Below are 25,557 nucleotides of genomic sequence, written 5' to 3'. Positions count from 1 at the left end.
CAAAAACTTCTTGACTACAAGTTCATAAAATTGAAGCGTGGATATGTAGAACTACTAAAGATCTATGAAGCAAGAACTAAGCAGTGTACCCAATTTTATGAACTTGTGGTCAAGAAGTTTTTGATCCAGCACATGTATAGTTTAACCTGCTGTATAAATGCAATCTCTCTATTTCATTGCAAACTAATAAATTGCAAATTCATTTTTGATTTTTTGTCTAGACAATTGCATTTGTGGCACTTTATTTCTTCCAAAATTATGAATATAAACTAATCTGCATTAGTATTGTAAATTGTACAAATGTCTTAATTTAAGCCATTTTTCAAGTCTCTGTGGTGTTCACATCTGGAGTTATAAGCTTTAAATAAGGTAAATCGACAAGGATTGGCAAGATTTGGCATGTGCTCTAAGGGGTTAAATCTTATCTGATTTCAGTAGATAGAGACAAAGACAGTAAATCAATGGTGCTTCTGTCTTACTCCAGAAAACGATGTCAGCTAGGTCTGTCAGCACACATATGGCTTAGCTATGCCCAGAAGTCCTCAATAATAATAGTATCTTCCAAGAAATTACGAAAAATCGTTGACAACCTTTCGTTAGGTGCAGCGTCTTCTACTGCTACCAGAGAGTGGATGCATAAGTGAATGCATTGTTACGCTGACCTATAAAACGATATTCCAAAAGCAAAATTAGACATGGTATACATTGTTAGGAAGCTTATACTCTCACGGAATACATGAATTGTCAATCAAGCCAGACTGTACTAAAAAGGGCGACAATTTAGGTGATCACATTACTATGGCAGCCTCATCCTCTTGTTCTTAGCTGACAGGAGTGGGACAAAATATGGTTCTCCGCTGCTGTAACCCATCTGCTTCCAGGTTCCACACATTGTGCATTTAAAGTTGCTCCTCTGCACACCTCTTTCGTAAACAGCAGCTATTTCAGCATTTGTGATCATTCTGGTAACTTAAAAAAGTCTGCCTATTCTCCTGCAACCTCTCTCATTTACAAGGTATTTATGCCCACTGAATTTCCGAACACCATTTGATTCAGCACCACATCATACTAAATTAAAATGAGATTAAGTATAGTGTGGGTGACATAACAGAAAAGCACTTTGGAATATTACACTAACATATTATTATTTAAACAATATTGGTGAATAATGAACATGTAAACCATGTAGTTGTATGACTTCACATTGGTTTCAGTTGCCAGCCCAATGTTGTATGTAGGGTGTAACAGTACACAAAAATCTATAAGAATTAAATATTGGGCCGTCTGTGTAGTGTAGAGGTATAAGCACTCGCCTACCACCGCAGAGACCCAGGTTCAATTCCCGGCAGCGGTACTTCCGGCTTGGTCAGACGTTCCTATGAACACAATTGGCAGCGTTCGCGGGTGGGAAACCGGTGAGGGTATGAGTCCTGATTGCTGCATCCTACTGGTTGGTCCTACTGGGCGCCTGTCCAGCGGGGAGGCGATCCGGGGGAGATAGCGTGAAAAGAAGCGGCTGGCGACTCCACATGTATTGGAGGCGGCATGTGGCATTCTATACCCTCCCCAGACCGACAGAGGATAGTGCATCGACCAGGACTGTGGCTGGTCCACACGGGGTATTGGTATAACTAAATTGAGAAAGATGGCAAAATTTTTTTTAAATATTATATTATTACTACAATAATGGTTGCATTCTGGAACCTGCATGCGACAACTGTTATAGTTTCAATACAGCAACTTGTTAGCAACTTACTTTTTTAAAGCACATAACGGCTTCCAAATTCATGGTTGAGATATTAATGGGTGTAATTTATCTCGTAGAACAAAACATGAACTGTCTCTTAGGCATAGGTTAACCACAGGCCTTATTTTTGACAGAAAACGAAATCCCTATGGGAAAAAGCATTGGAAATCTGCCGAGGGAACCCATGGCGGAAGAAACGTCCAGGTTGGCCTACAGAAAGGCATCATCACTGTAACACTCTATACTGGCGTAGCAACACTGGCTGCATCCCCAACGGTGGCTGCAACTCTCTGTTTCCAGTTCCGGTGCCATTGTGGTGTACTGACCCTTTATTGGATTTAAGGTTGTCGCATGCCTGAGTATATGCTTATTCACATAGGACCTATGTAGGATATTCTTACCCATTATTAGCCTGCTGACTAAAGAAGTTATTGTAGTGCTGTAGTAGTAGTTTGCTGAAGCTAGTTGAAACTGTAGAAAGGCCTGTATCGCAAGCATGGTATGGTAGCGCGAAGATGAAATTGGCAAAACAGCATTGTCCTGGGGTTATAACTAATGTTTGATTGGAAACTGCAATTACTGTGATAGCAAGCTAACTAATAACTTGCCTTCTAGCTTTCTATTGTGGGTACGTTGCTATCTCTAGCTAGGTGGTCATCTAGCTAGATAGCACTATTTAGCAGGAACATACAATAACTGACGTACTGGTAATTGTACATAAGCGCAACTGAATCTTCACAGTGCAAGCATCTCCATTAAAAAAACATTTCTGCGGTATGAATTGAACGGAATTTAACGTGACTTTATCATCTCACATGCTAGCTATATTTGGGTAGCTGACTATTTAACAACTGCTAGTTACATGGCTAATAGTGTAGTGTATCTTCATGACTGTTAGCTGTCTTTGGTAGATAGCCTTGTTAGCTACCTGTCTACAAGGGTGCCAATTTAACTAACGTAACATTAACTTGTACATATGCATGCGTAAAACAACGTGCTGAAGTACATAATCGTGATTGTATCCAATAAGGGGTCGTAGTACACCAGAACCACCTTTGTGGATGCAGCCAGTGTCATTATGCCGGCATACTGTCTTCATCCAGTCCAACATTCTTTGTCCATTGTTACTGTATTTCACTGGGAAACCATGTTCCCAAAGAGGAGACTCGAATAATATGAGAGGCTCCTCAAGCTCTGGCTTCCCATTTGAATTTCCTGTACTGATGAAGCTGAGCTGAACTAACAATATCCGGTCCTTTGCAAATATTAATCCATCAGGGGAGGTCAGCCCTCTAATGGCCAGGATGCCTATATCCCGAGATTGTTGAACTTCTGCATTCATTGCTTCTGCAACCAAAAACAACTAGTGGAAACAACTAGAAACAACTAACTCTGTCTTTATGCTTTATTAGTACACAATGCACTACAATGATGCAAAATAGGGAGTTTCTAAGTGCCGCCATTGCCATGTAGGTCATGCATTTAACAAGCATCTCCTCCCTGCAGTCTCATCTGCGACTATACCGCCCAAGCATGACACACAGAAGAATAGCATCCATCCTGGAGTTCATAAAAATTATTTCACTAGCAAAAATCTGTATTCCACCGTAGCAACAAGATAAAGCCAACAATAGCCTGAAGGTATGCAAGTACAGCAGTGAAAATCACTACTTGCGGAATTGCAAAATAAATGAGGGATTTTTGTGGAATTGTACCTCATTATTCTGTTATCAGTATCTGCTACCAAATGTGGAATATATATATAATCTTAACATGGAAGTTTACATGCAAAGATGGTCTCTTTCAGGATTCAGCTGTGATTAATTGTCTTGAACAATCTGTTTGAGACATAAACATGCAAATAGAAAGTGGGGATAGGTATTTGCAGCGGTCACATGAAAAAAACTTTACAGATTACTCCGGTGTAACTCTTTCAGTTTCAGTTTGTTCCTTTTTTATAACTATTTTACAGTGCAAGCTTTCCAATGGTATGGCATGTTTCATTTGAATTTTATTACACAGTGAGAGCCCCACGCATGAGTAGTTGCTTCAGCACAGCATTAGGCATTCAACCGCAACATTACACAGTAATATACAAGCACTCATTGAGGTGTAATTTTTATTTATTTTTTTGGTTTTTGGAAGATTTTGCTAATTTTACCGAATCAGCATGGCTAAAGCAAATGAGTTGGGGGTCAGAAGAACAGGACTTATTAAGTCTAGCTAGGATGTATACAAACATGTACATATTACTGCTTGTAACATTTCAATTATTGACACATTTTTTATTTGCATTGGTTGTAAGATTCAACTGTTAGCCATTGCTAATAATGCTCAGCACTAGGGATGCACCAATATGAAAATTTCTGACCAATACAATTCCAATTATTTTGAGAAAACATTGGCCAATACTGATTTTTAAAAAATAAATTCAATTTAAATTATACAACTTTAAAGTAATGCAATAAAGTTTGTAATGCAACAAACGTTTATTTATTTTTTTACATTTCTTCACAATCATCCAACTAAAAATGCATTCTTCCAACTGAAAGTGCATTCCTGAAATATCAGTGTTTTCCCTAGAATTTTTTTCACAGACTTGGTGGAATGCACCAAAAAACCCTTGAACAGATGTGGCATACAAGGTGGCGTATTGGTGCGGTTGGATGGTGCAGCAGGCAGTCTGCAATTTAAAGAGACCATATGACCAAAAGTATCTGGACACCCCTTGGTTTGGGGCTGTTTTTTTAATGTTTTGGGCTAGGCCCCTTAGTTCCAGTGAAGGCAAATCTTAATGCTACAGCATACAATCACATTCTAGACAATTCTATGCTGTGTTTGGGGAAAGCTCTTTCCTGTTTCAGCATGACAATGCCTCTGGGCACACAGCGAGGTCCATAAAAAAAGGTTTTGTCAAGAACGGTGCGGAAGAAGTTGACTGGCCTCCACATGGGTGAAAGCAATAACGCCACAATACAAATCCATTGCAGGACTACAATACTTAATCTGTGACCAAGGTCACAGTGTTTTAATCTAACTTTATATGCATCATCAATATCTTTTCAATATTCTTGTGGATGTGTGTCATTTAAAATCTTTTTGCTGTTTGTGTTCAAAGGCAGGAAACAACCTACTGATCGTGCAGGGCTCAGGTCAGCCAGCCGTGGTACAACAGGTCCAACTGGTCCAGCAGAAGCCTGATCAGCAGGTGGTGCAGATACCTCCACAGGCCCTCAAAGTGGTACAGGCTGCCTCTGCCACCCTCCCTCCTGTCCCACAGAGACAACCCACTCCCAGCCATCAGATGACCACAGCTGAACCCACACAGGTATCTCTACACATCCAGTGGAATTACCCGGTTTACAATTACAATTAAGGCTACTTACTGGAAATATAGAAAAAAGGCCAAGGTTTGTTTATTGTACTGCATTGATACTTAGCATGAATGGCTCTGTGGAAGGGGACTAAGAATGTTGATTTCTGACTTGCGGTACCCCATTCATTAAAATAAAGCAATAGTTTTTGCTGATATTTTTTTATCCCTGACTGTAACAAACAACACATGCTATTTCTGGATGCATACAGTCGCTTCTTGCTCCTAGGACAAGCAGGGGAAAACCTGTTGGAAGTGCAGACTTGGAGCTTCCACACAGTAACACCATTAAGCCTGTAGACCAAGTAGAAGTTTACATATCATAATTAGAACTTTGTGTCAAATTATTTTTGTTCGTAAAGGTCTTGTGTTGCACAGAGAAAGATGCCTGTAACATTTTAACTATATTTTTGTCATTTTTATTTAACATAAAACAAGCATAAAACTATCCAAAGTGCAGACTCCAGGCTACTGAAACATTTGGGAAGCAAGTTTCTAGACCAATCAGAAACGGAGCTGTGGCCAAAGGAATCACTCAACCTCTAGAATGCAGTCATGTAAATGAATGGATAGTACTACCAATGGGTTTGGGCATGGCCCCTTAGCTACAGCATACAATGATATTCTAGGCCAGTGGTTCTCAATTTTTTCAGGTGGAGGACCAGCCATTAAAGCCATTAAAAAAAAGGTTGTGAACCACCTAACTCCACAAATGTGGGGGAAACTATTGTTACTTCCTAAAAACAATGGTTCAACAGCGGGCTACAAATTAACCTACTTGAAATAGCCTAACTTAGCCTCGCTTTTTTGTTTTCAGATCAACAAGTGTGTAAAATCCAACTTCACTGTTGTATGTTGTAGCAAACGGCATTAATTGCTTCAGAGCAGTGTCAGCCAGCCCAGGATTCTCAGGCTGGACCCAAAAGTCTGTCAAACATTTCTCTCTGAAAGTCATCTTCAGTGTCCCATCCAATGAAATATCCACAAGGTTGTCATCCACTGTTGGTGACAGCTTGACGCTGATGTTTTCGATGTGTGTCTTGTCCCCAGATGGATTTCTGATCCATTCAAAGCCTGCATCTGATTCTGGGACATGTTTCCCCTATTGCGAGCGTAGGCCTTGCAGCTATACTTTGAAAGCCGCAACTGTGTCGCCATCTAGCTCCTCTTCCACAGTGAGGAGCAAATCTGTGAGCTTCGGGAAAGACTTGAATTCTTGGCGATTGATACAGGCACACTGTAATTCCATCTTGAGGCGTGCAGTCTTTGTTTTGTCCTGGAAATTAAAGATGGTGACAGCTCTTCCTTGCAGCACTAAATCAAACTTGTTTGGGGTGCTGAGAACATCAGCCAGGTATGCCAATTTTGCAAGCCATTGGAAATCATGTATTCGGTCACTATCATGCAAGTATAACTTCACCACGTCACAGAGTTCAGACAGGCAGGTGAGAACGTTACCACACGACAGCCAGCGAACATCAGTAATGGAAATTAAATTTTGTGTGTTCGCTTCCCATCTCTTCACACAGAGCTTTAAAAAGGCACTGTTGCGAATGGTGCAACTGCAAGTACACACACTAATAGCCCCCTCTGTTTTCCAGTCAATGCAGTTGGACTGTCTGTGCAAACACCAACACCTTGTGTGCAATCAAGGTTATTCTGCACAATTAAATTGTTGCATAAGTTCAATATAGCTTCTCCTGTTGTGTTTGTAGGCAGGGAGCAACAGAAAATCAAAATCGTCAAGTACTTCCCGTGCATAAACGTACCAGGAGACACAGGAGATTTGAGTTGTTCCCTATGTCGGTGAACTATGTCAGCCCCAATTCCAAAAATGTTGGGACGGTAAATGAAGTGCAAATAAAAACAGAAAGCAGATATTTGTAAATTTACTTTGACTTGTATTCAAACAAAAACAGTATTAAGACAAGGTATTTCATATTTTACCTAATTAACTTCATTGTTTTTTGATATAGTATACGTATTATGAAATTTATGCCTGCAACACGTTCCAAAAAAGTTTGGACAGGAGCAATTTAGGACTAATAACGATATCACAGTGATATGATACAGATCATGTTAAACAGGTGAGGCAATCGTGTTACAGTATATAAGGAGCTACCAAGAAAGCCCTAGTCCTTCATGAGCAAGAATGGGTCGAGGCTCGCCAATTTGCCAATAGATGCGTCAGCGAATAATCCAGCACTTTGAGAACAACGTTCTCCAAAGACAGATCACTCGGATTTTGGGCATTTCACCCTCTACGGTGCACAATATAATTAAAAGATTCAAGGAATCCGTTCAAATCTCAGTGAGTAAAGGGGAAGGCCGAAAACCACTTCTGAATACGCATGATCTCTGATGCCTCAGACGTCACTGTCTTAAAAGTCGTCATGCGTCTGTAATGGATGTCATGACGGGCTCAGGAATACTTCGGTAAATCTTTGTCAGTCAACACCATTCGCCGCTACATCTACAGATGCAAGTTAAAGATTTATTATGCAAAGCAGAAGCCATACATCAACACTGTCCATCATGTCCTCCGGGCCAAAGAGGAAAAGGACCATCCAAGCTATTATTAGCGGCAGGTCCAAAAGCCAGCGTCTGTCGTGGTATGGGGGTGTGGGCATGGGTAACTTACACATCTGTGAGGGCACCATTAATGCAGAAAGATATGCACAAATTTTGGAGCAACGTCTTCTCCCGGGACGTCCCTGCATTTTCCAGCAGGACAACGCCAAACCACATTCTGCCCCGATTACAAGTGCATGGCTGCATAAGCAGAGAGTGTGGGTGCTAGATTGGCCTGCCTGCAGTCCCGACCTGTCTCCAATTGAGAATGTGTGGCGCATTATGAAGCGCAAAATACGAACAATTGCGCTGCTGAAGACGTGCATAATGGAAGAACAGGGGAAAATTCCACTTGCTAATCTTAACCAACTGGTGTCTTCAGTGCCCAAACGCTTAATAGGTGTTATTAAAAGAAATTGTGATGTTACACAGTGGTAAACACACGACTGTCCCAACTTTTTTGGAGCGTGTTGCAGTCATCAGATTTGAAATGAGTGTATATTTTCAAAAATCAATTAAATTAACTAGGTAAAACATGAAATAATGTTCTGTTGTAGTGTTTTCAATATAGTACAGGGTGAATAGAATTTACATTATCACTCCTTTTTGTTTTATTAGCATTTTCCATACTTTCCCAACTTTTTTGGAATTGGGGTTGTAATTGTAGTGAAAAATACTGGCTCTGTCGTAAGCGTGTCACCAGCTAACTTTCAACATTTTCAGCCATGGATATTATTTGACGCTGGACGATGTCATTGGAGTGACCCTGTTCATTTCATCACTTCCTTTTTCCCTATGTTAGCCGTAGTCTTTGCAGCTGGTTTGACTAAATTCTCCCCTATGGAGTGAGGTTTTCACGTTTTTGTGATTAACAGTGTATGAAGCCTGTATGAAGCCTCCATAACCTTCACATTTTCCCCTAATGCAAAAAACTGTGAAGCCCCCCTCGACATGTGTTTCTTCACATTTTTCTTTTTTTTTTTTGTTGAGCAATTCAAGCAGTTGAGCAAATCAACTCGCGGACCACTTGGAGTTCTTCTGACCACAATTTGAGAACCACTGTTCTGGACGATTCTGGGCTTCCCCAACAGTTTGGGGAAGCCCTTTCCTATTTCTGAATGACAGTACCCCTGGGCACACAGTGAGGTCAATATAGAAATGTTTTTTTCTAGAACGGTGGGGAAAAACCCTCACCTCAACCCCATCCAACACCTTTGGGATCGATTGGAAAGCCAACTGCGAGCCAAGCCAAATCACCCAATCAGTTTCCAATCTCACTAATGCTCTTCTGGCTGAATGGAAGTAAATCCCTGCAGCAATGCTCAAACATCTATTGATAAAGCCTTCTCAGAAGAGTGAAGGTTGTTATGGCAGCAAAGGTGGACAAACTCCATATTAATGGCAATAATTTTGGATGAGATGTTGGATGTCAGGTGTCCACTTTCTTTTGGATGCGTGAAATTTGCTATCTATTAAAACATGGCGGCTATTGACCTGGTGGTGGAGCGCATTCAAATATTTCCAACTTTGAACAGTCATAACTTTTGAACCGTTCAGTATATGGAAATTAGCATATCATAAGACACAGCACTTTTTTTGATTTATTCCAGGCTTGGCTCTGAAAAATGCTCTGAAATGAAAGGCACATTCTTCTGAACATTGAATGCAGAAGAATTAAAGGCAGATTATGCAGGGTTTTCTACTTGAAAATATTATAAAATAACCATGCTAAGACATATCTATGATGCTTGAGGAATCTATGTCTTGCTGAATACATGCACCTTTTACCTGTATTTGTTATTCTAAAATGTGTTTGGGACGTTTCTAGGCTCTTTTCTGTGTGGGCAGCGGTGGGCGTGGCTACAGAGCCTGTGGTTTGGGATCAGATTCTAACAACGTGTTTGTTGCTAGTTTGCTGCAATTGCAGATCCTAATAAGCCTAGATAGAGCAAAAAGACAAGCCGACAGGGCTCGTTCAACAACTAGAGACAACCTTGGAATTACTTTTCTTTGGTAGTGTCAACTGAAGTTTGCCAAGCAACGTGGAGTTGGCCTGTAAGTAGTGTTACTTTTTGGTAGTTACCTTACACAGCTAGATGCCAAGGTTGGGTAGTTTTTGTATTTAAATATGTTCTTCTATCAAGGTGTCTTCCCCCATGGGAACTGCTGTTATTGTTTATAGTTGCAACATAGCTAGCTTGTTAATACAACTGCATTTGGGAAATTAATTTGATACAGCATGCATCATCTAGCTAATGTAACCTGTAGCCAACCTCACTAACAAAACTGCTAACAACTTTGAAAAGGCTACGGATAACATCATTAAAAATTATTTCACTTTAGAAGTATATTAACCCCTTTGAGCAGATGCTAAATTTGTTTATATTCATAATTTAGGAAGAAATAAAGTGCCACAAATGTCTAGGGAAAAAAAAGCAAAAAATAATTTTTTTTTTAGTTTGCAATGAAAGACTGGGAGATCCCATATATAAAACAGGTTAAACCATACATGTCCTGGGTCAAAAACTCCTTGACCACAAGTGCGCAAAATCTTAGGGTGGATATGTAGAACTGCTAAAGATCTATGAAGCAAAAAGTAAGCAGTGTACCCAGTGTCTCCAAATCTATCCAAAATGTCTAAATTATGCATTGCTGTAAATCACAACATAATCATGTATTTCACTACAAATCAACTGTTTTGACTCAAGAAACTCACTTTCGAATCATTTTCATGTGGGAATTACAAGATTTTCGTCAGTACAGTGGGGTATCTAGGGGTCCAGAAGCATATCCAAAATCTCTCCAAAATGAATTAAATGCTTTTTGTCCATTATAAAGCATATAAATGTTTTTTGAAGGTTCAAGATTAAACATTGATATCAGATTAAAAAATAATGCAAAAAACGTTGTCACATAATGTGGTACAGTACCTAAATGTGTAATTATTAACTCTTGTATGTTTTTCTGTACTCTACAGTATGTCATGTTTTCTTGTCTGGGGATGGGACGACATTAACCGTCAATATTCAACCGCCCACCGAAAAGTTTTGGCGATGTTCCAGCTTCACGTGAGATCCGGTGCATGAAACATAAGCATGACTGAAGTACCAACAAACGCTTAAGCTACAGTGTGAAATATTCTCATTATAAAATAGCACTAACCTATTTAAAGTCACTCAATTTCAAAAATAATGTATATAACGGTAATATTTTGAGCAGTAATACTTTCATATCAAGAATGAAATCTTATCTGTGTTCAACAGGCATTCTCCTCCAGAGAATCGATGCTGTTGTTCTCCTCTTCTGACTTTCTGGACTATCAGCAAACATATGCCTTAACCATGCTTAGAAGTTCTCAGTAATAGTAATATTTTACAAAAAATTACGAAACTCAACGATAATGTTTCACTGGGTGCAGTGTCTTACTGCTATCACAGAGCAATAAGGTGGCGATGATGAGACAAAACCTTCGGTTACACTTACTTATAGAACGCTATTCCTAAAGTAAAATTAGACGTTATACATTGTTTGAAAGCTTATACTGACAGCTACTGGATTAAATAATTGTCAATCAGGCCAGACTGTACTAAAAAGGATGACAACGCCGTAATTACAATGTGGTTTTACGCGCAGCTTTTTTGGAAGATACCCAGGCATCACAAATGAGTGTATATTTAACATACGTACAATACAATAATATGACCACTCAGTCTTGAAAGGGACATCTTAACGCGTAAAACCAATGGTGAAGTTGTATATTTATTCCATATTTAGTCACTGATATTGACAGTAGAATGACATGGTATAATTGAATAGAAAATAAAAATAAAAAATATAGAAAAATGTACAATATAGAAAGTGAGCTATCTACCTGGTTCGAGATAGCTAACGTTAGCAAACAAAAAATTGTATTCATATAATTACATTAAATGTTCAACAAGGTTAATGTTATCTTTTGTCCTAGACTAACAGTAACGTGATACTCCAAGCCCGAATTTGGTACTCTGCTGGAAGTTTTACAATAAGACCTATCTGATAGCAGACGATTATCAGGGCTATGATACACCCAAGGCTTTTTGACACTGTGCACAGTACACAAAGACTCATCATGGTCCATGAGAAGAACCATCCATTATTTTTGAGTGATTTTCAAAAATTTTGAAATCGCAGAAAAATCGTAGCCTGCACATTATTTTGGCCCAGAAATATCATTTTTTCCTGTTGAACAGGGGCTTCTAATGGTGTCTGTAGGTCAAACGGTTCCAAAGTTATGACTCTTCAAAGTTGGAAATTTTTGCACGTGCTCTATAGCGCCACCACCAGGTCAATACCTGCCATGTTCTAATATAGGGGTGTCCAATACGTTGATCACGATCACAGAGGCCATGCTGGTAGATCGCCATGTCATTTAAAAAAATGTGTACAATTCTTCCCATTTTCTTCCAATTTGCCTACGGCTTCTGTCTGACAGACAGGTACGCTTGATTGATGTGAAATGTGTCCAATCTGCTGCTGTTGAGAACTTGAGTTACATTAAGCATGTCCATTCAATCGTGGTATGGTCACGTGAATGTCATATATTATGTGACAGAAACACGATAACTTGCATTTTATATGGGCAGAGCAGTTCTGGTGACACAATAAAGCAGGTTCATTTTAGGAAGGGAATTTCACTTTAAATATCCAACTAATAATGGCGTGAATCTAAAAGCTGGGATTTTGTCCAGATATGATATTAGTGTAATGATTTTACAATTATGCCAATATAGGTTTCTATACAATTTGGCTTATATATCACATGATAGTAACAAATTTTGTCAGTGCAGTTGGCGCAGGGCAATCGTGGTGGTGACACAATCTGGTCCATTTTAGGATTTTCTTTCAATATCCGATTAAGCTAGTAGCTCTGCCCAACACTAGATATAGAATGTTGGCTAGTGGTTGTACGCTGTTTTATTAAGTAGACTTAAAGAATAAATAGTTGGATTTACAAAATAAATAAAATTGTTGGATTTGCTTAATAAAATTATATGTTGCACACTATTAAGTAGCCTATATGTGATTTCTTCAACTTAATTAGTTTGTCCTATGGTTCTTAATAACATTGCGTGCAGCCACTGACCAACCATTTTTTCTAATTTTTTTGGTTACACTACAGCTAAATACGGGAAGGTAGGGGTGTGCATGTGTGCGGTTATGTGTGCGCACGTGTCCCTTTGTCTGAGGACGAAAGGGGGAAGGGCAAATGTCATGTTGGTCGTGTTTGTGTGGGACGCGTCTATATATGTACAGTGTAACTGGCGTGACTAAATAACTTCACTCAGCTATGAAGGAGTATTGCTCCCGGTAGTGCCGGAGAGGGAAGCATAACTTCAGCTCTTAAGCAATACGTGCAACCAGCCAATTCGCCCACCACCGACTATACAAGGAATCTGGTGTCGTTAGGGTTGGAAAGTTAGTCAGGGACGGAGGGAGGGAGGCGTCTGCAGGTGCGGCCTCCGGTGGTCGCTGTGGGATCCTGGTTGTCCAGGGAGGCTTCCTCACATGGGCAGCTGGCTGAGATTGGTGGCCATAGCCAATGTATTTAAAGTGACCGATGTCGGTCTGATATTTAAACTTACTGATATATTGGTTGAACACTAATGTGATGTTTCCTGCTTTGCCCCAGAGGATTACAATATAGCTTGTTAGACAACTACAAATAACAGTGACACTTGATTAGATTTAAAATACAACGTTACGACTTTTTTGTGTTAAGTTGACAAATCCAGTTAGGATATTTTCTAGTCTGCTGAGAAATAAAAATAGCATAGCTAGCGCCGTAGATTAAGGTAATACATAGATTATAGCTATTGCTAGTTTCCAACTCCTGTCCTGTTTTAATAAGAAAAAAAGAAATACAAAAACAATATAGTTGACAACTTCAATCATTACGTTTTCTCCAATAGAGGGGTGTAACGTTAGAAGACCCAAAATAAAATAAATCTTTTATTGTTAACCTTGATCAACGTGAATGTGTAACAAAGAAAGATTGATCATCAAACACCCCTATTGGGTAATATGCACACACAACCTCTGGAGGCATAATGTCATTGTGCAAGCTGCTTGGGAGTTTCTCTCAAGTGTATATTCATGCTTTAGACTCTGCACTCCAAAATTGTCCTTTACCTGCAAGTGAATGCACATGTATTGGATAAAGAGGAAACTGCATTTTAACCAAGAAATAATAGGGATTTATTGTACAATTTCACAGTTTTGGATGTTTCTTTTAGCCTATTTAAAGGTGTTCTTCCAAATGACTGCTATATTAGACTTTTAAACATGTTTCTCACTCAAGTTCGCACCCACCACCTGTTGATGAAGACTGTCCTGTGCAGATGAATATAGGAAATCCAATTTCCAGTTAATTGTCTTTTCAGGCATGGCAATGCCAAACCATTTCACATCTGGACATTGTTTTCTGCATATCTGTAGATGTTTAGCATTTTTCGCCTCAATACAGTTCTGTAACTGCAAGCAGGAACATCAATAATTTTGTTGAAATGTATACTGGGCCTATTTCAATGTGTAAATGAATGAACTATTATTTTTCATTGACTGGCTGAATGTATATTTAAAGTATTCCGTGCCCACCAGTTAGCTTCTGTAACTAGCTAGATAGTCAGAAAACAACCTGTCAGTATTTATTTTTATTTTGCTTGATAGCTAATGGTGCACAGCCTATGTTATGCATACTAAAAGAAGGAAAGAATATTTGACAATTATTGTAGCATTATTCAAAATTGCTTCTACATTATAGTCAACAGGTCAGCCATATATTCAGTTTAGACTTATCATCTGATGTGGACCTCAAGCAAAGAAGCCTGCAAAGTTAATTCCATTTATTTGTAGTATGGTATGACGGAGAACTCAACCCAATATCACATTACAAGCTTAATCCCAGCAAGAGCTTGTATTTCTTTACAGTTACCTCCTGAGCTAAAATCCCAAAACCAGATTCTAACATTGAAACGCTGGAGAGAAGGCTAATGTAATTATGTATGTCAACTAATGGTTCTCCCTATCTCTGTTGATAATAAACATTATGCTAAATCATTCCTTTGGATTCTAAATCCAGAAATAGCCATATCCAAGACAAACACTTTTTGCACTCCCCTAGTATATAATATCTGCCTCACAGTGATTACGACATATAGTACAACCCTGTAGTTGTGTGTGTTTTTCAGGTACTAATTAAAACAGCTTCAGGAGAGTGGCAGACAGTGCAGCTGCAGGAAACCACAGTGTCCACACCACCCCCCACTTCCAGCTCAGGCACTGTCGCCTTGCCCTCGGCTGGGGGATGCAAGAGGATGTTGGCTGGGGGGCGCAAGGAAAGAACCTTTCCCAAGATTGCCCCAGCAGGAGGTCTGATTGCACTTAATGCAGCCCAACTGTCCTCAGCATCACAAGCAGTGCAGACCATCAATATCAACGGGGTGCAAGTGCAGGGAGTGCCTGTTACCATCACCAATGCAGGGGGTAAGATTCTATGTGCTTTTACATGTCAATACCTCAAAATAGGACTAGGCTAATATGAAAATGTTGGTGGTTAAAGAAAGCCCAATAAAGAATACACTGGTATTTGCTTATACTTTGGCTGGGTCCATGGGGGATAGTAAGTGAGGTATGGAAAGTAAGATATGGGCCCAAAATCACAGTCAAAATCAGTATTCATAGGATTACAATTTGGATAATTTTTGAGAAAGCTAATATCTCTGACACATAGTTAACATACCTAACATTGTTGAAGGTGCATTTACATTACTGCATGCATAAATGTATGCTTGTTCCTTTTTAAAGAGTGGTTCACAACCATACATCAGTTTCACAGTCACAATGATGGGATTTTTTCCATTCTGAAACTGTTCACACTGCCATATGAAATTTCTCAAAAACACACCACCTGCTAATGTTCTCCGTGAGAGGAATGCATTGGCGAACGACATGGATCAGCCTGTGGTGGTCCGTCAAAGCAACAATTCACCGGGATTTAACTTTTAAGGAAGAGCAGCCCAATAGGAGATGATCTAGTCTGGTGTGAGAAGGGATGTGCTTTCAGTTCTTTGTATTTTTAAACGAGATTGAGGAAAATGTGATTGTCACTGCAAGTGGTTGCCTAGTATTGTTAAATACTTGTCTAAAAATGTATAAAGACGACTCCAAGTGTTGGCTTAGCACCATTGACAGTGTATCCACAAGTCTATTGAGTTGTCATAAATTAAATGTGTGTTTGTATACCTAACAAGCCAATGAGGCTAGTTCATTGAGCTAGCTTGAAATGCTGATGTAGGGTAGGGCTGTCGAACACTGTTCCGGGAGATCTACTGTCCTGTTCAACCTTAACTTGGCATACCTAATTTTAATAATTAGCAGTTCAGCGAGATCTCTAGCTGTTGAATGAGGTGTGCTTTGTTAGGGTTCTGCGATGTATTAAAGCAGTTAAAGCCTGGGGTATTTTTTTATGTTTTCAAAATGTGAGGTATGTCAGAATCAAGCAAAGAACTGAACCCTGGATGACTGATGATATTTTAAAGGTAATTGCATTAAGAAACACTTTAAGGTATTATAAATTAAAAGTAAGCAAGGCTGAGCCAAGCAGCCAAAAATGGCTTAGTTTTTGAAGCTTGCTTCCTGGTCTTGTTAAGAAACATTCTCACTAACACCAATGTGGTTGGCTCCAGTATAGGTCTCTCAGCCACCCATTTTAATGTAAATCAGTGGTATGAATACGGTCAAAATACAAAGGTGTTATTGTGTTATTTGAACAATATTTTAGCATTTTGTGGATGAATTGGGGGGCTGTTTCCTTGACTACACATCACTGTATCATATGTGCTCAGTGTATGACCTGGACCCGACCCAAGCTTCATGGTGAAATTAGGGTCCCCCCCTTTTCCCTACTATGCAGTCACTGGCTTTAGTTTGTGCAACACAACATCAGACAAAAACTGCACTTCCACAGTTTCAAAAAGCTTCTCACTAGCCCATGTATTGGCCAAAAGTATTAGGCTACCTGTGCTTTTTTTTTAAAGGCAGTGAATAATTCATTTTAGGGCTGTTAAATTAACACGTTAATTTCGATTAATTCATTCATTATAAAATAATGCGTTAAAAAAAACAGCGCATATAATATTATTTAATATTTATGTTAATTAATTGGTGTACCAATGTTGCTGTAAGTTCCTGCATGTTGAATAACACTACCTATATTGTCAAATAACTCAACAGTCAAATTTTTCCCACACTGTCAGCCATTTTCTCGGCTAACTTGGTGACGCTTGGTTGGCTGCATCGATTTATCCTTTTATATTTTAAATAGCCTACAATTAACACTAGTTTACAATTTAAATAAAACTATACCCCAAACCAATGTAAAGCAGCATTTGAAAGAAACTAGAATACACCGAGGACATTGACTGTCAGGTAGCATAACCACATGTCACAAACGCGCATGGTATCTCAAATACATATAACAGTGTTCTCTGTCCTTGTGAGCTTACATGTGCGGTCTTCCACAAGAACGGACTTTACAAGATCTCAAGTCTGGAGTTTGCGTTCTTGGTATTGAGAAACACCCCGTGCGTTGCACAATTCCAACCGGTCAGTGCGTTAGCATGTAAATAGTATGTTAAATAGTTAAAAAAAGACTGTTATGGCCACATTGGTGCTTAAGTGATAAGCTTATATTAAATAATAATAAAAAAATAAAAAAACTAATGGCCACATTTTAGGCTAAGTGATAGACTTATGTTCAATGATACATGTATTTGGAAAAATCATTGGAAATAAAACAATTTATTGATTTATAATGCCCCGTTTTGATATTTCTATTCAATGCTTTACTCATGTGCCACAATAATGCAATGTTTTTGAGTTGAAATATCTTCATTTTGGGGCTCTTCCAACCAAATATGCGATTAATTGCAATTAATTTGATAAATTAATTACATATCGTAATTAATTTGATATAAAATTTTAATCGATTGACAGCCCTAATTAATTTCAATATGCACATTTATTGAATAACAAACCAAAGTGCAAACTTTTTTAAGTTTCTACCTACAATAACACAAAAAGATTAGTTTTACCTAAAAATAATCTTAGACATGACTTTCCTCAAATAACTTCCTTTGGCTTCCTTTAATTACAATTAAACAGATTATTGGAAGTCTATCCAGTCATTTTGCAAATGGGGGTTGGGAGGGATCATATCTCTTAAATTTTTAAAAACCCACAGGTAGCCTAATACCATTGGCCTGTAGTGTAAGTAAAACAGGCATATGAAAGCTCTAAGAAATATGGCAGCGAAGGGGGTGTTAGCCTTAGATGTGCAGGGCCAAGTAAACATATTGTGGCGAGGTTATTCCCCTTCAGAACTTGCAAAGCTCTTCGCGCAATTCCCCTAGTGGTTGGTGTGCCTAGATTGCACAATTCAGACATTCTGTGCTCCTGCAACCAAATTATGAGTTGAAAACACAAACTCTGTGTTCTAGCATTGTTAGTACATGATTCAGGACAACTATGCCAAAGATGGAGTTTCTAAGTGCCACCATTGTCGCACTGGTCGTCCATTTACTAAGCACCCCCTCCCTGCAGTCTTATCTGTAACTACACCCCCACTCATAACACACTGGACAATAGTGTCAATTAGGGCCATACATTAAAAAATTTGTATTTCATAGTAGCAACAATATAAAGCCAACAATAGCCGAAGGTATGCCAGTACAGCTGTGAAAAACACTTGCTTACTGAACACTGAAATAAATGAGAAATTTTTAAAAAATTATACCGTGTCATTCTACTGTCAATATCTGTGACTAAATATGGAATAAATTTACAACCTTATCGTTGGTTTTACGTGTAGAAATGTTCCTTTCGAGACTGAGTGGTCATATATTGTCTTGGACAATCTGTTTGTGAAGTATACGCTCATTTGTGACGCCTGGGTACCTTCCTAAATAGCTGTGCGTAATACCACACTTAGTTTACGGTGTTGTCATCCTTTGTACTACAATCTGGCTTGATCGACTATTATTCGATCCAATAGGTGACAGAATAAGCTTTCTAATGATGTGTGATATGTATAATTTTACTTTTGGAATTGCGTTTTATAGCTCAGCGTTTACGAAAGTTTTGTGTCATTATGGCTGCATTACGCATTCAGTCCGATATCAGTAAAAGACACTGCACTTGGCTAAATTTTATCAATGACTTTTGTCATTTCTTGGAAAATATTATTATTCTTGAGGAATTTTGAGCATGGCAAAGGCATATGTTTCTGATAAACGTAGCTGATATACTGTTTTCTGGACTAAGTTTGAACTGGGGAACGGCAGCATTGATTCTGTTTATGTCTATGTCTAGACATAAATAGATAGATTTCATCATCTAAATGTAAGTGTTACTGCTGAAATTATTTAGGTTATCTATGTTATTTTTGAGAGTCTTTAAATAGGTTAGTGGTATTTTATAATGAGGGTATTTCACACTGTAACGTAAGTGTTCGTCGGTTTGCTAAACAGTGTTTGTGTTTAATACACCGGATATGACCTGAACTGGAACATTGCCAAAACATGGTGGACGGTTGAATATTGTTTTAATGTCATCTCATCCCCATACAAGAAAACATCAAATACTGTAGAACAGAGAAACATATGAGAGTTAATGATTACACATTTAGGTACTGTATCACATTGTGTGATAATGTTTTTGCATTATTTAAAAAAATTTGATATCAGTGTTTCATCTTAAACCTTCATAAGGGGCTCATGTATATGCTTTATAATGGACAAAATGCATTTTATTCATTTTTGGATAAATATATTTATATATTTCAGGACCCCTAGATATTTTAGGCCGCTGTACTGACGGAAAGCTTGTAATTCCCACTTGAAAATGATGCAACAGAATTTCTTTAGTCAAAACAGTTGATTTGTAGTGAAATACATGATTATGTTGGGATTTACAGCAATGCATAATTTAGACATTTTGGATAGATTTGGAGACACTGCTTACTTTTTGCTTCATAGACTTTAGTAGTTCTGCATATCCACCCTTAGATTTTACACACTTGTGGTCAAGGAGTTTCTGATCCAGGACATGTATAGTGTAACCTGCTGTAATATATGCCATCTATCAGTATGTCATTGCAAACAGAAAAAGAGCAAATTCATTTTTGATTCTTTGCTTAGACAATTGCATTTGTGGCACTTTATTTCTTCCTAAATTATGAATATAAACTAATCTAAATGTAAATGGTGCACGTCTTGCTTCATGTAAGCCATTTTTCAAGTCTCTGTGATGCTCACATCTGGAGTTATTCAGTAAAGGTTTAAATAGCGTACCCCCTAAATCAAGGATTGGCCAGAGTTGGCATGTGCGCAAAGGGGTTATGATTTTCAGATGCAGTGTTCAGTACACACTCAGAAAGGTCCAGCTGATGGGCAGTAATTTTAACAGCAGAAGACCGGGAAGATCAAAAGGCAGTAGACAAATGTCTTGTGGTGTCTAGCTAAAGAAACCATTCTAAAATTGCACCACAACAGCACAAATGTTCGCTTCAAGCATTATGTAACGCAGTAATACACAAGCATTTATTGAGTCATAATTGTTGTTTTCCTTTGGTTTTGGGAAAAGTTTACTTATTTGGCTTGCCCATCAGCATGGCTAAAGCAAATTTTTACCTTGCTGACATGGATTTGGGGAGTGAGTCAGAAGAGGGGGAGGAAGCATGAAGTCTAGGGAGTGTACATACCAGCATGGTGAAGACGTGTCATATTTTTTATTTTTTCGTTTTCACATTGGTCATAATAGACAACTGCGCTTTGCTAATAATCCTCATCATATTTGTATTTCTGGATAGCTAATAGCTGTCAGGCATTGTTAGTGTACCCTGTGTATTGTTAGCGTAGTGGCTTGTTGTGGCCTGTTTTGTTAGAATTCATACCACTCACAATGAAATTTAGTGTCTTTCAAGAGGTTTGGCTATTCTCTAATGTGGTCATTTTACATACTGTAGTGTAAGCATTCATAAGTGGCTCAGACGTGTCATGTCTCATGCACCGGGTTGTCATGAAGCTAGACCCTTCAACTTTTACTGATGCAAAATATTATATTACTGTACATAACGTGAGATATTAGTATCTCCATAGTCACTTAGGGCATGGAAAATACTAATTAAATTTTACTGTGTGCAGATGTGTGCTAGATGAATGTGAAATTTCCCTTGAAGTGGTCATAAATAATACCTTTTGTAAAACACATTAGCGAGAAATTTCCCATCCCCATGCAATGAAAGATTATATTCAGTAGAGTACAGAAAAACATGCAATAGTGAAAGATTACATATTTAGGCATGTTTAATATAGTGTGTCACAGTGTTTATGCATTATTTTTCAGTGTGATATCAATGTTTTCATCTTAAATCATCATAAGAGACAAATGTATACGATAGAATTTCCCCAATTGAAAATTGTACGAAAGTGAGTTTCATAAGCCAAAACAGGTGATGTGTAGTGAAATATCACCCTTTGATTTTGCACAGTGGTAGTCAAGAAGTATATGATCCAGGACATGTATGGTATTGCCTGTTTTACATATGTGGCTCTCAGTATTTCATTTGAAACTAAAGAACAACTTCATTTTTGCATTTTCTTTTTTGCATTTGTGGCACATTACTTTGGCCTAAATTATGAGTATGTACTAATCTAAGTAACTTAGTATTATAAATGGTACAAGTGTCTTGCTTCATTTAAGACAGTTTCCTAGTCTCTGTGATGCTCACATCTGGAGTTACAAAGCCTTAAATAGGACACTGCATAGGTAGTGAGGATTGGCCAGATTTGGCATCTGCATGAAGGGATTAAGGATGGAGCTGAAGCTAAAGTAGGCAGTATACTTCGTAAGAAGTTGAACTTTTTGAGCAAAAAGACGCAATGAGAACAACTGAAGAACAAAAAGACGCAGTGTTGTGTGTTTTCATGGTGCAGTGTGCGACGGCCTCCAGGGAGAACTTTTATAAAATGTCTTTCTTGTTCTCCAACCTCCCCCTCTCAGCTATTGGTCCAAATATCACATGGTTGGTTATGTCACGGTTGAGAGTTCAGAGGGCAGACTTCACATGCTAATGTACGGAGAGTCAACACCAATCTCTCTTCTGTAGAGATGGGAATTCTGTGAGTTCCCGCAAGTTTAATGAATGATGCTACTCATTTCAGCAAGTCATCAAAACGCCTAGCACACATTCGGAAATAAGAGAAAGTGGACCCCCTCGTCTAAACTCTGCATTTGCCGAATGTACAGACAAAACTCTCCATTCTCCGTCCTACTCTGATTTAGAGAGCGAGAGTACCATCTCCTTCGCCTTTTTTTCTTCTTTTGCATAGCTAGATAAACTAAAGCCACTTTAAACACTTTAAACTTTTTGTTTTGTTTTGTGTTGTGTAGCCCTTCTCTTTATACATCCATGGCGTAGCCGCGAGACGGAGGTCTGGGCGAGATTCCAGCCCCGGTTAATAGCTGCCTCGTAATTATTCGTAATTATTCACGCCCCAACGGCGTGGAGTTACTTTAAACGGTACGGTGTTCTCACTGAGTATACCGAGAACAGTGTTCGTGGACATGTTCGCCGGTGGTTCTCAATCCTGACGTTCTTTCTTTTTACTGAGTATACTGCCAGCTTAAGACAAAAGTGTCATAGAACACACTTTAAGTTCTGAAATGTTGAATGTCAGTAGATGATTAACTGACAATAAGCTTTCTCTTCACCTTGGGAAGACAGAGTCAATAGTTATTTGGATCTAAGATGAGACTAAAGAACTGCCCTAAAGTTTTAGATGGTGACATGTTAATTGGTAACAAGGTATCTGTAAACTATCTTGGCTGTATTCTTGTTAGAAATCTGTCTGGAGACAGTATAGCACAGAAAGTGCAGGATTTTCTTCTTAGCATCTTGTTACTTCAAGTTCAAGCAAATGTCTCCAAACACATTGGAAGGCACTTCAATCCTATAGCCAAGACAATGATCGAAAACATACTGCTGAAGCAAAACTAAAAGCCAAAAACTGGAAAAAATAAAATAAAATCTTGACCGGCCAAGTCATTCCCTGACCTGAATCCTATTTAATTTGCTGAAGAGAAAACATAAGGCAACTAGCCCCCAAAACAAACAGGAGTTTTTGATAGCTGCTGTACAGCCCTGGCAGAGCGTCACGCTGTAATGGGTGGGGGTGGGGGGTAGGGGGTTGGGGCTACATATAAAAAGTGCTGTTATTTATACCCTACAGAAAGGATGTTCCTCCACAAATGATTTGTTTATACTTGGGGATCAAGTTCATTTTTCAAAATGTACCACAAATTGTATGTTTGCAACGTAAAATAAATACAATAAATACAGATATGGATGGCATGGTGGTGTAATGGGTAGCACTGTCACCTCACAGCAAGGAGGTCCTGGGGTTCAAATCTGGCCTGGGCCTTTCTGTGTGGAGTTTGCATGCTCTCATTGCGTTCGCAGTGGTTTCCTCTGGGTGCCCCGATTTCCTCCCACAGTCATGCAGGTAGGCTAATTGGAGACTCTAAATTGCCCATAGGTATGAATGAGTGTGAGTGAATGGTGGCCTGTTCAAGGTGTATTTCTGCCTCTTGCCCAATGCATGCTGGGATAGGCTCCAGAACCTCCCTCAACCCTGCTCAGGATATGTGGGTATAGATAATGGATAAAAGGGATGGACATAACATACCTACACACACATATAGAATACTTCATTATTCCCATGCAGACATTTCCCTAGCAGCCTATAACATTCACATTTACAGTACAAGCAGACATTTATACCAAGAAATGTACAATCATGCACTCTACAGAAAGGCTGGGGCAGGCAAATATATGAATACAGATAAAACTTATTGAGGCATATTAAATGAATATTGGATCTTACAAACCTATCCATGAATATATTTGCCCCATTAATGTACTCTATGCTTGTACACATGGTCAAGTTACTTGAAACAATTTAGCAATGCCTTGGAATACAGCTTGTTTAATTTGTGTGAGCTAAAATAGCCAATGTTATTTCTTGTAACTTGCCGTAATTTTGTTATCAAATGGCAGGCCTACATTTTGCTAGTTTGAATTAATGTCATATAGACAGTGCTTTGTATGTGTGAGTAACTTGCCATTTTTGTAAGTTGAAAACATGTTTTTCATCAGATTTATGTCACATTAATTTGTCCCAGAGATTATGCTGCCCTGAAATGGGGGCTATGCATGAAAAGTGCTGTAATTTTTACATAGTGAAACCAGAATTTCTAAAAATACTTTAAGATAAAAGAAGATGGGAATCAATTAAGAATCAAATGTGAGTGGTTTGATTACAAATCTAAAATTGTGGAGTACAGCGTCAAATCATGAAAAAAAAATGTCTTTGTCTCAAACATTAGGGAGCTCACTGTATATTTGTATGTTCCAGGTCAGCAACACCTCACCGTACAGACTGTGCAGAGTAGTGGGTTGCAGCTGGGTGGGGTGAGTGGTTCCCAGGGACAGCTGCAAGTGGAGCAAGCCTTGACACTGGAGATCCAGGGCCAGCCCGGTGAGAAGAAACGACGTATGGCCTGCACCTGCCCAAACTGCAAAGACAGTGAGAAAAGGTAAGTAAATGTGAAGAGCATATACTCTTGTAGCCTAAGGTAGCACTGTAGGTTGGTCTGACTATGTGTCTGTGCAGACCAGGGGAAATGGGGAAGAAGAAGCACATATGCCACATCCCAGGCTGTGAGAAGACCTTCCGCAAGACCTCATTGCTGCGGGCACATGTACGCCTACACACTGGGGAGCGTCCCTTCGTCTGTAACTGGGTTTTCTGCGGGAAGCGCTTCACACGTAGCGATGAACTGCAGCGACACGCCAGGACACATACAGGTCAGTGTCCGGTCCATGTTTGCCATTGTTTTTGCAAAGGAACAGCAGGGTATTTAAAAATAAATCTTAGAAGTTAACATCAATAACTGTATTATTTTGTGCATGCTGTCTAGCCAACCAACAATTACTCACTCAGGCCAGAGTCCCATTTTAAACGATTAATATTTTTCAAGTTGTAATTACTGTGAAATGTTAGTAACTATGATTCACCTGCACAGAGACTAGGCATGTGTCGATATTAAAATTTCTACGATTATATTGGCCAGCATTTTCACGATAGAAAATATAATCTCAATAATTATTGAAGTAAGTTGATAGTCTTAGAACAGTATTAATCCCTTAGCGCACATGCAAAATCTGGCCAATCCTTTCCCATTAAGGGGGTACCCTATTTAAAGCTTTATAACTCCAGGTGTGAGCATCACAGATACTTGAAAAATGGCTTAAATGAAGCAAGACAGGTGTACCATTTACAGTACTAACTTAAATAATTTCTTCCTAAAATATGAATATAAACTAAAGCGCCACTAGTGCAATTGTCTAGGCAAAAAAGCAAAAATGAATTTGCTGTTTTTGGTTGGACCACAACAGCGGGGCCAGCCCTATAAACGCGAATGTCTGTGACTGAGTGAGTGATGAAGTTACACCGCGCATGTCTGTGACTGAGTGACTGACTGATGAAGTTACACCATTGGTCGGCCAGTTCGGTCCAGCCATATACTAGATTTTGCCCTGGTCTTGTTTAGTTTGCAATGAAATACTGAGAGATTGCAAATATACAGTACAGCAGGTTCAAAACCCCTTGACCACAAGTGCGTCAAGTCTAAATTTGGATACGCAGAACTACTAAAGATATATGAATCAAAAAGTAAGCAGTGTACCCAGTGTCTCCAAATCTATCCA

The 25,557-nt window shown here is 38.9% G+C and overlaps 1 protein-coding gene across 7 annotated transcripts in view; it reads left to right on the top strand.

The window, feature by feature from the left end:
• Positions 1-25,557, top strand: part of sp2 (sp2 transcription factor) — a 74,598-nt gene that overhangs the window by 33,007 nt on the left and 16,034 nt on the right. For all 7 annotated transcript variants that reach the window (XM_064324478.1, XM_064324482.1, XM_064324479.1 and 4 more), the window contains exons 4-7: positions 4,866-5,075; positions 14,918-15,212; positions 24,203-24,383; positions 24,461-24,654. In XM_064324478.1, the coding sequence (XP_064180548.1) occupies positions 4,866-5,075; positions 14,918-15,212; positions 24,203-24,383; positions 24,461-24,654 (880 nt within the window). The remainder of the gene's footprint in view (positions 1-4,865; positions 5,076-14,917; positions 15,213-24,202; positions 24,384-24,460; positions 24,655-25,557) is intronic.

Source organism: Anguilla rostrata, chromosome 2, assembly GCF_018555375.3.
Source record: "Anguilla rostrata isolate EN2019 chromosome 2, ASM1855537v3, whole genome shotgun sequence".
NCBI classification, from domain to species: domain Eukaryota; kingdom Metazoa; phylum Chordata; class Actinopteri; order Anguilliformes; family Anguillidae; genus Anguilla; species Anguilla rostrata.
Note: the sequence above shows the minus strand (reverse complement) of the source record. Positions and strands in the feature narration are given on the sequence as shown.